This window comes from Maylandia zebra, linkage group LG16, assembly GCF_041146795.1.
Source record: "Maylandia zebra isolate NMK-2024a linkage group LG16, Mzebra_GT3a, whole genome shotgun sequence".
Taxonomy (NCBI): Eukaryota; Metazoa; Chordata; class Actinopteri; order Cichliformes; family Cichlidae; genus Maylandia; species Maylandia zebra.
Genome location: NC_135182.1, coordinates 20836160 through 20849938, shown reverse-complemented (window position 1 = coordinate 20849938; position 13779 = coordinate 20836160). Strand labels below are relative to the sequence as shown.

Here is a 13779-nt window from a genome sequence, read left to right as displayed (position 1 = left end):
TAAGAAACAGCAGCAAGGAGGTTTGGAACAGAAATATGCATGTAATCATGTGTCCTGGTGTGCGTCGGATGTGTTCTCCGGTCACAAAAACAAGAGCTGTTGTACAATTTCATAAAGAATAACAGGAATCCAGGTCATGGGAATCCAAGGCGATTGGAAAGAAAGCGACTGGACTCCTTTAAAATTCTTGAAGATGTTAAATCTCTTGTCCGAGAAGATTCACTAGTTCTAATTTGCTCAATGTATGTCTTAGAACAGTGGGAATGATTTCCTGAAATGTTCTTTATGGCAGTGAGGTCGAATCAGTTTTGCAGCTTATCTGCAGATAAATCAGCATCAATAAACACAGCTAAGCATATATTCAGGCAACACATCAGTGCAACCGCTAATTTGCTTCTCTCTTACAAAAAGTGGCTTGAAGTGGCTTATGTGCCTTACTGAATAATGGAACGTAATCTCCTGTCAATCATTCTTACAGTGGCCTCAAAACATCTAGTGCATGGTTCATGTACCCGAGCCCACCTGGACTTAACAACATTGTGTCAGTATCTAAATATGAATATAATGAGAAATAAAGTAGAAAACACCAAACACCTGTTTACTGGTTTTTATTGAGTTTTATATATTTTACCCCCAGCTGCCTCCAAAAAAAGTTATTACTAGGCCCAAATAAACCAGTTTAAGTATAAAAGTATGAAAAATACACAATTCTAGTTAGATCTGTGCATGGTGGGATGCTAAGAGGTTGAAGGTGGATATGGTTTTCTGTACTTGCTCTGCATCCACACCCGGCGCATTACTACTTTCTTTCCTCGGTTCACTTGCAGTCGTCTATCCTCTAGATTCTGAATTTCTTCCAGTCCAGCTTTGGAAAACAAATCATGAACCTCCTCTGTAAAACATAAAACACAACAGTCAGGAACCAAAATTTTAGTCCAGGTTCTCTTTCTGCCAAGAAAGCCATGACAACAGAAAACACGGTTTTGTGTGCATTACCGTGAAGCTGTTTTTTTATACATTCATTTTCTTTTTTTACCAATTTTGGAATTGAGTTTTATCTGAGATAATGCATATATTTAACCATTCACCAATAAATGTAAATTCCATCTTTGTAAACACCACAAACTTGTATCATAGCACTGATCAGAATAGGGGTGTCAACACCCACACCCATACGTAGAAATACCTTTTGTGAAAAAATAAACACAGGTTCCATCTCCGCGTGTGTAGAAATTTTCTGATAGACATCGTCCTTGTTGTCAGAGACGAAATGACAAAGAATTTGTTTAAAAAGGAGAATCTCACACACAGACAAAGATGTATTAAGAATATATAAGAAATTAGGGTAAAATGATACAACGGGCATATCGGGAGGCTTACCTTTTTTAAAACGGAGTTGTGAGAAGTCGTATCTCCCATAATCACGGAAAAGGAGCACACCACCATGTTTCAGGTATGCAGACAGAAGGTTCACAACGTCTTGCAAGCTGTCAATAAAATTTAGTTATTGGATAAATTATGTTATAATGCAGCAGGCTTGCAGCTAAAGTGATCCTTGCAGCCATCGGTAAAATATAGGCCAAGGAGAAATGCATTCACTGAGATACAACTGACTTCGGTCAGCAGTGCATTTGTATTAGCTTAACCCAAGTATATTACATGTGTTTCCCAAATTCATCTATACTTTTAGTGTCAAGCAAACCACAGAATATTCAATCTCTTGCAATTAACTGTATGGTTTATTATTTCCATTTCAAACTGGGGTTTATAATGGCATTCAAACAAAGGCTGGGCAATGGGATGGTTATGGAGGTTGTGGAGGGGGAGGGGCTGGCTGGCAGGTGATAAATGACATTAGGGTCTCCCATCTCTGTACTCTAAACCTCACCTACCGTTCTGGATGAATGGAAGAGAGCACAAATACTGCCAGAATAATATCCAGGCTCTGAGGAGGAAATGGGAAGGTGGCCATTTTGTCACAAATGTCATGGACGAAGGCGTGGCACACCGAGTCGTCATAGTCTGGGTGGTTCTACACAAGGAAAATAAGTTAGATTATATCTATTAAGCATGTCATTATCACATTGGTGTTGCAACTCATGTACAGTTCTGAGACATTTTCTCATGAACCTTCCTATCGCCTTGAAGCAGTCTGGTCATTCTTGTCTGAGAGCATCAAGAAGACATTTTCACCCAAATAACTGCCACTCAGTGGATGTTTTCTCCTTTTCAGACGACTCTCTGTAAACCCTAAAGATGATCCGTCCATTCATCCATCCTTCCTCTTGTCCAATTCAGGACTAGGATAGCCTGGAGCCTATCCTAGCTACTCTAAAGATGGTTGTGTGGGAAAATCCCAGTGGATCAGTTAACAAACAGTTAAACAGGTGTACATTACAAATTGGCTAGCAAGTGTGTAGGAATGCCGTCTTTTTTACATTACTAACATTGTTTTCTATGTGTGAGATTTATTTAATGTGGAGATATGTAACAGTGATGTTTTTTTCTTCTGCTACATTTCTGCACATGATGTCATATTTATCTATTCTGTGTCTGTCTAGGTAGAAATGTATGATAAAGACATATTTTATTTATAGATCAGCTGTTCTTCATCAGCTGTTGAAATTAAATTATTTCCCAAAACATTTAAGGGACGGCAATATTTTGTAGATGACTAAGTTATTATTATAATACAGTATACACTTTATATTTTCATACGAAACAGATGCTAACCTTAACCAGCTGAATGGCACGTGGCGAGAAGTCACAACAGTATAAAAATGAGTCTGTTTCTCTGTGGAAGAAAACAAACAGTTTAACAACTGGGAATCATCACATTACAACCACAAGTACTTGTAAAACACTAACAAAGTGATTTTGTGGCTCAACACATATTTTTTACAAGTGTCTTAATTGTTTTTTCTAATGTAGGTGATAACACAACTACTTCAAAGAGAAATTTCCACTGTGTTCTATGTGTATGCTCTGCTCTCAGTCAACAACAGAGATGACAATAGAGACAATCAAATACTAAACATCTGTATGATCATTCATTAAAGAGAAACATTTTGACTTACTTGATGTTATTTACAATAGGAAACACACTGTTACCAACTCCACATCCAACCTGTGAACAGAAGAAAATGCAAAGCAGTTATTTAACATTATCTGTGTTGCAATAATATAACATGCACATCCTGTATAAAAAATTAAAACAAAAACAGAGTATATTAACACTTTTAAAAACCTCCAGGATCCTGAAGGATGCACGTTGTCCAGGAAAAGCAGAATCATCCACAGCAGCTTCATTCGTTCCTCGTGCAGCTTGTTGATAGGACTCCTGAAAGTTAAAGGTGTCTGTATTCCTGTGATGGTCAATGGGATTGCACCGTTGATGTTTTCCAGTTTCGGTGTCCAATCTGGATGCACTACATAGTTGAATGGCTGCTTGCTGATGACTGTGACACGTGTTTGTGCTCTGGCCTCTTTCACCTGAAGGCAGCAGCTCTGGGAATTCTAAAAACAGCCACCTGCGATCTTTGAAGAACTTGTCCTGGTGAATCTCATAAAACATGTCCCAGTACTGGCAAGCTGCTGTAACAAATTTACCTGCAAGGACAGAATTCAACAACTTTTTCATCATTTTTGTTTCCATGTAATTCCCAAAAATCTAATTAAATGTGTTAAAATATTTTATTCTTGCCTTGTTCGTTTAAAGGAAGTCGTACAGTGGAATTTTCCTCCGCCTTCTGCCGTGCATTTTCCTTGTCCTCCTCTGTCCATTGCACATGATCCCTAACATGAAAAACATTACTAAAGCAACTCCTGAATGTTAATATATCAATTTAACTATAATGACTCACAATTTAATTTGTTATAATTAGCTTTAATGTCATGAAATCCTGTGACCTATATTTTAGATTGTATATTATTATATATTATAGTATATTATTAGTATACTGGTGGTGGTCAGAGGGCCCGGTGGCACCAGTGTCCGGCAGCCTCGCCTCTGTCATGCGCCCCAGGGCAGCTGTGGCTACAATGTTGTTTGCCATCACCAGTGTGTGAATGTGTGTATGAATGACTGAATGTAGTGTGAAGCGCTTTGGGGTCCTTAGGGACTAAGTAAAGCGCTATACAAATGCAGGCCATTTACCATTATATATAACACATATACAATATACAAGCTACATGGTGTCTTCTTATTATGTGGAATAATAAACGCAACTTTTACACATATTCATTAAAGTCGCATCACTTACCACATGTTGTGCTTGAAGATCTCATCAGGACTGGTCAGAATCCGTGAACCCAGTGGAGCTGAAGGTCTACTGTCACTGCTCTTTAACCTCATAGAGAATCTGATGAAAACTGCAGCCACTTTGGCTACAGAGAACCTCTTCACTTTATTCATTTACTCTGTAAAAGTGCACATAGGTTTAAATACATACAACAATCCCTGCCTAAAAAGACTAGTGGAAGCAATATCTATGTCATGCAGGGGAGGGATACTAGCATCGAAGGACGCTGAAGATGGAGCTGACACAAAGGAAGACCACAAAGAAGACTGATAAATGTAGTGAAGGAGGAAATGCACAGGGTTGCTGTTACAGAAGAGAATACTAAGGATAGGGTGAGATGGAGACAAATGAGCTGCTGTCGTGACCCCTAAAGACACCATCCAAATGTCTATTTAATGTTAATACATACATGTAAATAAAATAACAGAATACGATAAACTCTTCTTTTGCCCTGAAAGCTGGGAAATGTCCTGAAAATAGAAAATGCATGCATTTTGGTTTTTTTTAAAAATCCCCAAAGCTAACGAAACTAAAATGAGCTCAAAGTCGTAGAATAGTAAAAGAAAACAAAAGTCAAGAATACATAAACATTTAAATACAATGCAACGAAATCCTTAAAAAAGAACCTAGTATAATACGTTAGCGTGACTCTTTAAAGTACATTAGCTCAAATTTAATACAGGAAAAACAAAACAGAAATAAAATAAATAAATGATTAAATACACATACACACAGAGAAATATGTTTAGCTAACACCGCTCAAATGCTTAAAAAAAGCTATATAGTTTGAATAATAATTCCTAAAATATAGAATCGGACTATTACTGCGAATAAAAACGGAAACTAAAGGATGCAGCTGATTTTTAAGTGTATCTCTGGTCAGGGTACGTGCAGACGAATGGGTGCGCTACAGCGGGACAGCGAGTGCGCTATTGTGCCGTAGAAGAAGACGCGTGTGAAAACATGGAGAGGGATGGGGTGCTAATAGAGTTAGCGGCTAACTAACAACACAACCCCAGTCGACAGGCGAAAGCAATGCTCGCCAACTTAACCCTAACAATTATATTTAACCCTCCATGCAACCTCCGAGCAGTTCCTCTGGGTCATATAGTAAACAAAACTTTTGGACGAAGTTGGCGACATGTCGAGGTTCCTTAGCTCACGCTAACCTAAGCTAGCTGTTAACTTTTCATGTTAGTCATTGGACGTGTGAGGTCGCGACGGCGTTGAAAACATGAAGTCTAGAAAACAGCTGTAGCGTGCTGGACTACAAAACCATACGGTGCTTACCTCGCTCTGGGTGGGCTGTTGTGGTCACTTCAGTCAGTCGATCTAGTCATGCTGCTAGCAGCCCCCAGTAGGAAAACGTACCACCTGCAGATGGCGCCACAGCAGAGAAAGGGGAGCGCTAACGCAGCTGAACTGCTGAGCCGGAGGAGCACGGGTCTTGGGAATACTAGGACTTTAATCAGACATAATTTGAAGATCCTGAGAGGTATTCTCCTTCAGGTAATGTTACAGTTTGTAGTGTTACTGCTTTCAGTTGGTGTTTTCCCATATTAATTATTGTTGCCATATTGTAGGAAAACCGGACTTTCACGAAAGTATGGAGCAAGACCTCAAAATCCACAGTAATGTACGAAAATTGCAAACTATACTTTGAAAACTACCAGCACTGCTACAGCTGGTGAGTATGGGGTCCTAACTTTAATTAGCTTCAGTTTTTAAACACGTATACATGCCAAAATATACACAGGACTATTTTGGTACGTTAAAGTAATCCTCCACTGGTCATATACACTATTAAAAATGAGTTGTTAAAAATCTACCTATACAAAATATTTTTTTTAATATGAAGTGTTCATATTACACTGGCCTGTAATATAAATTTATTTGGCACCCACTTAAGAGATATAGCCAGAGCCAAATGAAAATCATCACCTCTTTAATCACTTATGTAATGGATATATAATGTTTTAAAGCTTTTACTTGAGTGTATTAAATATTATTGTCTGTAGTGAGAGTAGGGATCAGGTGAAAGAGCCTGGAAAGGTTGAGGTATGCTCTGGAGAGAAGAGGAATGCAAATCAGAATACATGCGTGTGAATGAAAGGGAGATGGGTGTAACAGCGTAGCAAGTTGATGAGTTTTTAAAAAAAAAAAAAAAAAAAAAGCGGAAAACCATTTAAAGCAGTGGAAGATATTGAATATTTTTTGTCTTATCTTATCTGGCAGGGAAAAGTATAGATGTCTGATGAATAACGTGAAAACAGGTGGGCCATGATATTTAATGTAAATGTGTACAATTAAAATAAAACCCATTGTGTCATTTTAACTTCGTCAGAAATTGTTGCTTTTGCGAAACAGTGATGTAGGATACAGAGGAGCAGATGATCTAAGGAGCTTTAATTGAAGTAGGAAAGTGTTGTGTATGCCCAATAACACTGACAAGCTGCTTATGTTTTATATTTTGTATATGTGTTTCAGTGTTCATGTTGAGCCTCAGATTTTGTACAAACTGCCAACGAGGTCCAAACAGGAGAAAATTGAAGATACATTGATGTGTCACAGCCCAGTTGTAAGTAAACATTAATAAACTGGGTGTTGCTCAGATAGAAAATTTCAGACTGTTGTGTTACCTCTTTTTTTTTTTTTGTTCTCATCCAAAGGAAAAATCCTTATCTTCTCCATCTGATCATAAACCAAGCCTCTTGGCTTTGACGGCCAATAACTGGCTAATTCGCCTTTCAGCTGAAACGGGAGAAGAACTGCAGAGAGTTTACCTCTCTCCAAACTATAAGTTCAGGTATCTCTACGGTTCTGATTTCAGTGTCCTTTGAGTGGAAAGTATTTTTAGATTTGGTTCATTTTAAAGCCATTTTAGTTTTATAGCTTGTTGTTATCTTGTAGATATCTTGGCTGGGATGTTTCTCAAGAGACATTTTATGTTAAATCTGTTCAAAACAAGGAAACACCTTTAGCCAGACAGGTAAAGTGAATACATGTATTTAAAGTATTTGTGTCTTGTAAGAGAAAGTCAATGATAAGTTAATGTTATATTTAAATTAAACATAGCTGTCACTAGCTATACGTGACTCTTGTTATCATTTCATTTTTTATATTCTTTATATTTAAGGATTATTCTTTTTTCATCTTGTGGTTGTTGGTTTCAAATCAGAAGGTTGTTGTTGTTATTATTACTATTATTATTATTAGTAGTAGTAGTAATTTATTGTTTGTGCAACTAGAAAGTTTATTAATTATTTATTTTTCTGTAAGTCCTATAAAAATGAAGAGAGGAGATGGAGACGTGACCTTTTTTCTGATTTATCCCACAGGCAGGTATCACTCAGAATACAGTGATGCACATCGCTATTTTTCACGTTTTCCCATTGGAAGTTATTGGTGTTATGGAGATCAATAAAAAAGTAAGTTTTTTGTTTGTTTGCTTGTTTTTTAAATACAGTTTACATTTTTTCAAATGTACATTTTTTTGGAGGTTTTTTCATTTAAAGGTTTTTTGTTTTGTTTTTCTTGTAGGTGTTTGGAAATGGTGTCATAGGTGCTGATCTGGTTCAAGGTGTCCTTGCACTGTATTACAGCAATAAGTCAGTGAAAATGTACAGCTTCGAGCACATTGTCCAAAGAGTAAGTCTGTGTTTATTTAGACATTAGTGAATGCATCAGAATTTGCATCAGGGGCGATCGTGGCTCAAGAGTGGGGAGTTCGCCTTGTAATCGGAAGGTTGCTGATTCGAGCCCCGGCTTGGACAGTCTCGGTCGTTGTGTCCTTGGGCAAGACACTTCACCCTTTGCCTACTGCCTACGCTTTGGGGTCCTTTAGGACTAGTAAAGCGCTTTACAAATACAGGCCATTTACCAATTTGATGTGATTTTTTTTAATAGAAAGTGTTTTATTATCATTCTGCTTAGCTTGCTTCTTACGTCTTTGGGATGTAAGAACATGATGAACATTTTCTTTGTTTTCAGTACCTGACAGAGAAGCTAACACTTGGAAAGCAGAGTCCTCTTCTTGGTGGCAAAACAGTCGGAGATGCACCGTTTGGTATCCCGTTAAATATTCAAATCACAGGTTGGTTTTTGTTTTTTTTTAAGAACCAGTGGTATATGTGCTTAAAGTTGAGTACATGCATAGCTTCAAATAACTAATAAAGCCATTTTTGTGAGGCAGCTAATATGAAGAAAGTTGTCTTAAATCGAGCTGTAAGGGACCTGAAATGACTTCTTCAAGGCTGTGAACTGTGAATCATGTAAAATATGGTGCTTGATATGAACATGATATTAAACATTTGGTTCTGTTTATTAACATCCCTATTTGCCGCAGCAGCTTTCTTCTGCTGCTGTTCCAGGGGTCACAGAGTGATAGCCACTCTAATCAAGAATGTTTTGCTTCACAAAGCGAGTATAATGTTTGTTTTTCCTTTCTCATTGCACAGATTGCCCTCCTGTACTTTTCAAGGTCTCTTGTGCTGAAAACAGTGTTCAGATTGGAGGAAACCCATGGCACTACATTTACACACCGCCTCGTAAAAAAGACGAGGGGACCTACCACATCTGCTCACTCAAGGACGGCACTATGGTATATTTAAAATTCCTCAACTATAAATTTACCTCATTATTACCTTTTAGTTATGGTTGTACTTTGAGTAAAACATGACAGTAATAAGTCAGTTTGTGGTAGAATGAGCTGTTGCTAAATTTGTCAGACCCTGGTGAGTTGTCATTGTAAGAAGGGCTCCAAATGTTTTTGACAGTCTTCCTATTCAGTCAGTGGACAGAGCAGGAGCGAACTAAACCTGTAATCACCTCACAATACTACCTTTGTGCTGATCTCTAAACTCTGCCTTCTCTCCCATTGAGAAGCCATGACATTGTATCAGATTATTTTCACATAATCTCTCCACTGAGTTGTTCATGTGGAAAATACCACACATACTTAAATAGAAAACAGGAGAATCAAAGGGGGGTATAACACTCTTTATACAGGGAGTGCAGAATTATTAGGCAAATGAGTATTTTGTCCACATCCTCTTCATGCATGTTGTCTTACTCCAAGCTGTATAGGCTCGAAAGCCTACTACCAACTAGAAAAATTTGCATTTCCTGCGAAAATGCTGTGTGGATGCCTTAACGCTGAAGATGTCTGCTGAAAAAAGCTGAAAAAGTTGAAAAAAAAACAACAAAAAACATTGCCCTGAGCAGGATTCGAACCTGGCCCTTCTGGTCTAAAGGCGGCAATTCACCTCACTGCACCAAACTCATTCACACAAAGAAGAGGTGGAGAGAGTGACAATTGTGGTGAAATTAGCAGAAGCTGCTTAGAATTGTGCTGATAAGAGGTGAAAAAGCTAAACATTTGGCAGAAAAGAGGTGAATCAGAAGAATTTCTGCTGAAAAGAGGCAAAGAAGCAAAAAGATGAGCTGAAAAGAGGTGTAGAAGCAGAAGTACTTGCTGAAGATGGCTGTATGTGTAATGACACACTGGAGAGCAGTGACACACAAGAAAGCAGAGCGCATGCAAGCAGGGAACATGTGTAGCAACTGTCACAGGTAGGATTCAAACCTCTGCCACCGGGTCTCACGGCAGATGCCCTACCCTCTGAGCCAAGTGAGTTCTGGTCACAAGCAAAGATATGATGAGAGGGACAATGTGCACTGTGGAGCAGAAGCTCAAATTAGCAGAAAAGAGGTGAAGAGGAAGAACTTTGTTGTGAAATGAGGTAAAGAAACTGAAATTTGTGCTTAAAACAAGTGAAAAAGCTGAACTCTGAAATCCTGCTAAAACAGCAGAAGAGGCTGACATTTTTCAGCTACTCATTGAGCCAAACTGGTTCTCACGTAACTGAAAAAAGGTGGAAAAGCTTACAATTCTAATGAAAACAGCAGAAGAGGCTGAGATTTGTGCTGATAAGAGGTGAAAATGCTGAACCAATCAGAGGTACTGCTTCTGTCTGCTTCATCAGGCTGTGTACTTGTATGTATTTCTGCCATAGACTGTTAACAAGAATGTGAGGTCCATATTAGAAAAGCTGCTAAAATCATAAAACTTTGCAGAATTGTAATAAATTATCAATATGAATTACCGGTCTGTGATAGTGTATAAATTTGTACTCAAAAACTAGGTGGGATAGAAGCATAATTCTTGCACTGGGTGAATCAGCGGACTTTGGTGTACTTTGACTACGATTTACATAGCTCTTTGTATCTCCGTCGCGGAGACATGACGAGAGAAGAAATGGCTTAATTTTCGGAGTTTGAAAAATGAGAGGACAGATTTCCACCCCTCAAACATGTTTTTGCAGAAACACTGTAATTTCGCTTAAATAGTATGAAATAGCAGTAATACTATGATTTGGCAGAAATACTACTTTTTAGCACAAATACTATTGTACAGAATGGTGTACGTCAGTTTAATGCTGGGTGGTGCTGCAATAGTAACTATCCTCGGTCAGAAGGAGAGGCTGACATCCAGGGATTAGATTACCACAGGTGGAGTTTATTGGCGGTCAGATGGATGGTACAGGGAGGCATGGCATACAGTAGGAGGATGTGGAGAGGTGATATGGTGTGGTTTCTATGATTAAGAACACTGGCAACAAATTCCTCCACTACAAATCAGTCTGATACCACTTCTTACAGGGTTCACGTTTACTAAGGCACTACCCAAAAGGCGCCACAAGAGGGCACTCCAACACAAGAGATGACCTATTTACACTGTAAACACCCCCTACTTAGCCACTACATACTACAGTGATATTACAGTATACAAATTCACACAAATACTATGATTTGGCAGAAATACTATGACTTAGTAGTAATACTATAACATAACAGTTCAATGTTCTTGCACAAATACCACAATATGGCAGAAATACTATGTTTTAGCATAAATACTGTGATTTGGTATAAATACTACGATTTGGCACACATACTATATTCCGCAGATACACTATAACATAACAGATATTCTACGACTTAGTAGTAATACTATAACATAACAGAATTATTAATTGGGCACAAATACCACAATTTGGCAAAAATACTATGATTGGGTACAAATACTATGATTTGGCAATAATACTGCATTTTAACACAACTACTGAGATTTGATTGAAATACTATGATTTTGAAGAAATACTATTACTCCATACAAATACGATGCTTTGGGACAAATACTATGTTTGGGTTCCAATACTATGATGTGCAACAAATACTATGATTTGGCACAAGTACTATGATTTAGTACAAATACTATGATTTGGCAGAAATACTATGCCTTAGTAGTAATACTATAACATAAGAGATATACTATGGTTTTGCAGACAAACCAAGTTTTCTGCACAAATACCATGATTTGGAACAAATGCTATGATTTAGCAGAAATACTAAGATTGGGTACAAATACTATTTGGCAATAATACTGCGTTTTAACAACAACTACTGAGATTTGATTGAAATACTATGACTCCATACAAATACGATGCTTTGGCACAAATACTATGATTTGGCAGAAATACTATGACTTAGTAGTAATACTATAACATAACAGATTTCCTAAAAAAAACTATGAAATTGCAGTAATTCTATGACTTGGCAGAGATACTACGTTTTAGTACAAATACTATAACAACGCAGAAATACTATGACTTAGTAGTAATACTATAACATAACAGTTCAATGTTCTTGCACAAATGCCACAATATGGCAGAAATACTATGTTTTAGCACAAATACTGTGATTTGGTATAAATACTACGATTTGGCACAAATACTATATTCCGCAGATACACTATAACATAACAGATATTCTACAACTTAGTAGTAATACTATAACATAACAGAATTATTAATTGGGCACAAATACCACAATTTGGCAAAAATACTATGATTGGGCACAAATACAATGACATGGCAAAAATACTATGATTGGGTACAAATACTATGATTTTGCAATAATACTGCGTTTAACAACAACTACTGAGATTTGATTGAAATACTATGATTTAGAAGAAATACTATGACTCCATACAAATACGATGCTTTGGCACAAATACTATGATTTGGCACAAGTACTATCATTTAGTACAAATAATGTGATTGGGCAGAAGTACTATGTTTCAGTACAAATACTATGATTTGGCAGGAATACTCTGATTTAGCAGAAATACTATGTTTTAACATAAATACTATCTTTTGGCAGAAATTCCTGCTAAAAAGGACTATTTCTGCTTTTTAGCAGAAATACTGTAATTTGGCATAAATACTATAATTTGGTATAAATACTGTGATTTGGCACATATAATATATTCAGCACATATACTATAACATAACAGAAATATTATGATTTGGCCCCAAAACCATGATTTTGCACAAATACCATGATTTGGCAAATATACTATGATTTTTCAAAAAATACTATGATTTAGCAGAAGTACTAAGATGTAGTAGAAGTACTTTGCTTTAGCAGAAATACTATGATTGAGGAGTAATACCTAAACATAGGAGAAATATTGATACACAGACACACATACACAGACAGTAAAGGGAACAGGAGCTGTTGAGAGTCTGGGCTTGGTATATGTAGGTCAGTTAAATTAGCTGCACCTGCTGTAGTCAGCCCTTACACACGCAGACACAGAGAGAGGTGTGAGTTTTCTTCAGTGTATTTCTGACATTCAGGATTCCCCTCGAACAAATGGCCATAATTTCCTAACCGTAGAGGCTAGAACGGTCATTCAGACATTGTTTTGTTCAGAAGAGATGGGGGAATCTTCAGGTCTTCATAATTCAGAGATAAAATATAAATTATTAAAGATATATGACTTGTAATACACTGTAACTGAGTAGAGGCGAAGCAAAAACTGCCTTGACTTGCTCTCAAACAACCTTTGGTAACTCTAAATCTATATGGAGCATCAAAATCATTCTTTCACCGTAAGAAACAGCAGGCTTTGGTGAACAGTCATGGAAATTTTCAGGGCTCTGTGGAAATCCATCAAAAAGATATGATGAGAGAAAAAAGTGACTCATTTCCAGAATTTGAAATCTGAGCGAGGGACAAATTTCCTACCCTCAAACAAGTCTAACTCATCTCAGAACGGTAATAGGTGAGAAAATAATTCTTGAATTGTGAGCATCAGGAGTGTCTGAAGATATACCGGGACAAGCCTCATGTCTTAACTTCGCTTCGTTAAGGAGATATGACAATTTGAAAATGCCTCTCATTAGAGAAATCCAGCGGTGATTTTGAACAAACTCTCCATTGAGTTTATATGGAGAGTTTTCTGACTTTGTGTTACTCTGAGGAGATTTGCAAAATAACTATGAGTCCCACAACAATGATAGGGACATTTTCTGAAAGCCAGCAAAAATACCTACGTTTTGGTGTATAATCTGTGGGGCTTGAGTGGAAATTGAGCGAGTAGCAAGAAGTTGTTTGGACATGAAGAGAAAATTCA

The 13779-nt window shown here is 37.4% G+C and overlaps 2 protein-coding genes across 4 annotated transcripts in view; one reads left to right on the top strand and one right to left on the bottom strand.

The window, feature by feature from the left end:
• Positions 1 to 593: 593 nt before the first annotated feature.
• On the bottom strand, positions 594 to 5727 carry mettl8 (methyltransferase 8, methylcytidine). Of its 2 annotated transcripts, none has more exons than XM_004557720.5 (10): positions 5592 to 5727; positions 4263 to 4419; positions 3704 to 3795; positions 3248 to 3609; positions 3078 to 3127; positions 2734 to 2794; positions 1893 to 2032; positions 1381 to 1487; positions 1187 to 1252; positions 594 to 892 (listed from the first exon to the last, which is right to left on the bottom strand). In XM_004557720.5, the coding sequence occupies exons 2-10, from the start codon at positions 4412 to 4414 to the stop codon at positions 738 to 740; spliced, it is 1185 nt and encodes a 394-aa protein (XP_004557777.2). In that variant the 5' UTR covers positions 4415 to 4419; positions 5592 to 5727; the 3' UTR covers positions 594 to 737. The 2 variants fall into 2 exon arrangements, with proteins under 2 accessions (XP_004557777.2, XP_076731118.1); XM_076875003.1 differs by having other exon boundaries at positions 3248 to 3516.
• Positions 5202 to 13779, top strand: part of dcaf17 (ddb1 and cul4 associated factor 17) — a 29682-nt gene continuing 21104 nt past the window's right edge. The window contains exons 1-9 of one of the 2 annotated variants that reach the window (XM_004557716.3): positions 5202 to 5810; positions 5885 to 5988; positions 6789 to 6879; positions 6971 to 7107; positions 7212 to 7290; positions 7640 to 7729; positions 7842 to 7949; positions 8292 to 8394; positions 8759 to 8901. In XM_004557716.3, coding sequence (XP_004557773.2) covers positions 5640 to 5810; positions 5885 to 5988; positions 6789 to 6879; positions 6971 to 7107; positions 7212 to 7290; positions 7640 to 7729; positions 7842 to 7949; positions 8292 to 8394; positions 8759 to 8901 — 1026 coding nt within the window. In that variant the 5' untranslated portion in view covers positions 5202 to 5639. The remainder of the gene's footprint in view (positions 5811 to 5884; positions 5989 to 6788; positions 6880 to 6970; positions 7108 to 7211; positions 7291 to 7639; positions 7730 to 7841; positions 7950 to 8291; positions 8395 to 8758; positions 8902 to 13779) is intronic. The other variant, XM_076875002.1, reaches the window with a different exon arrangement.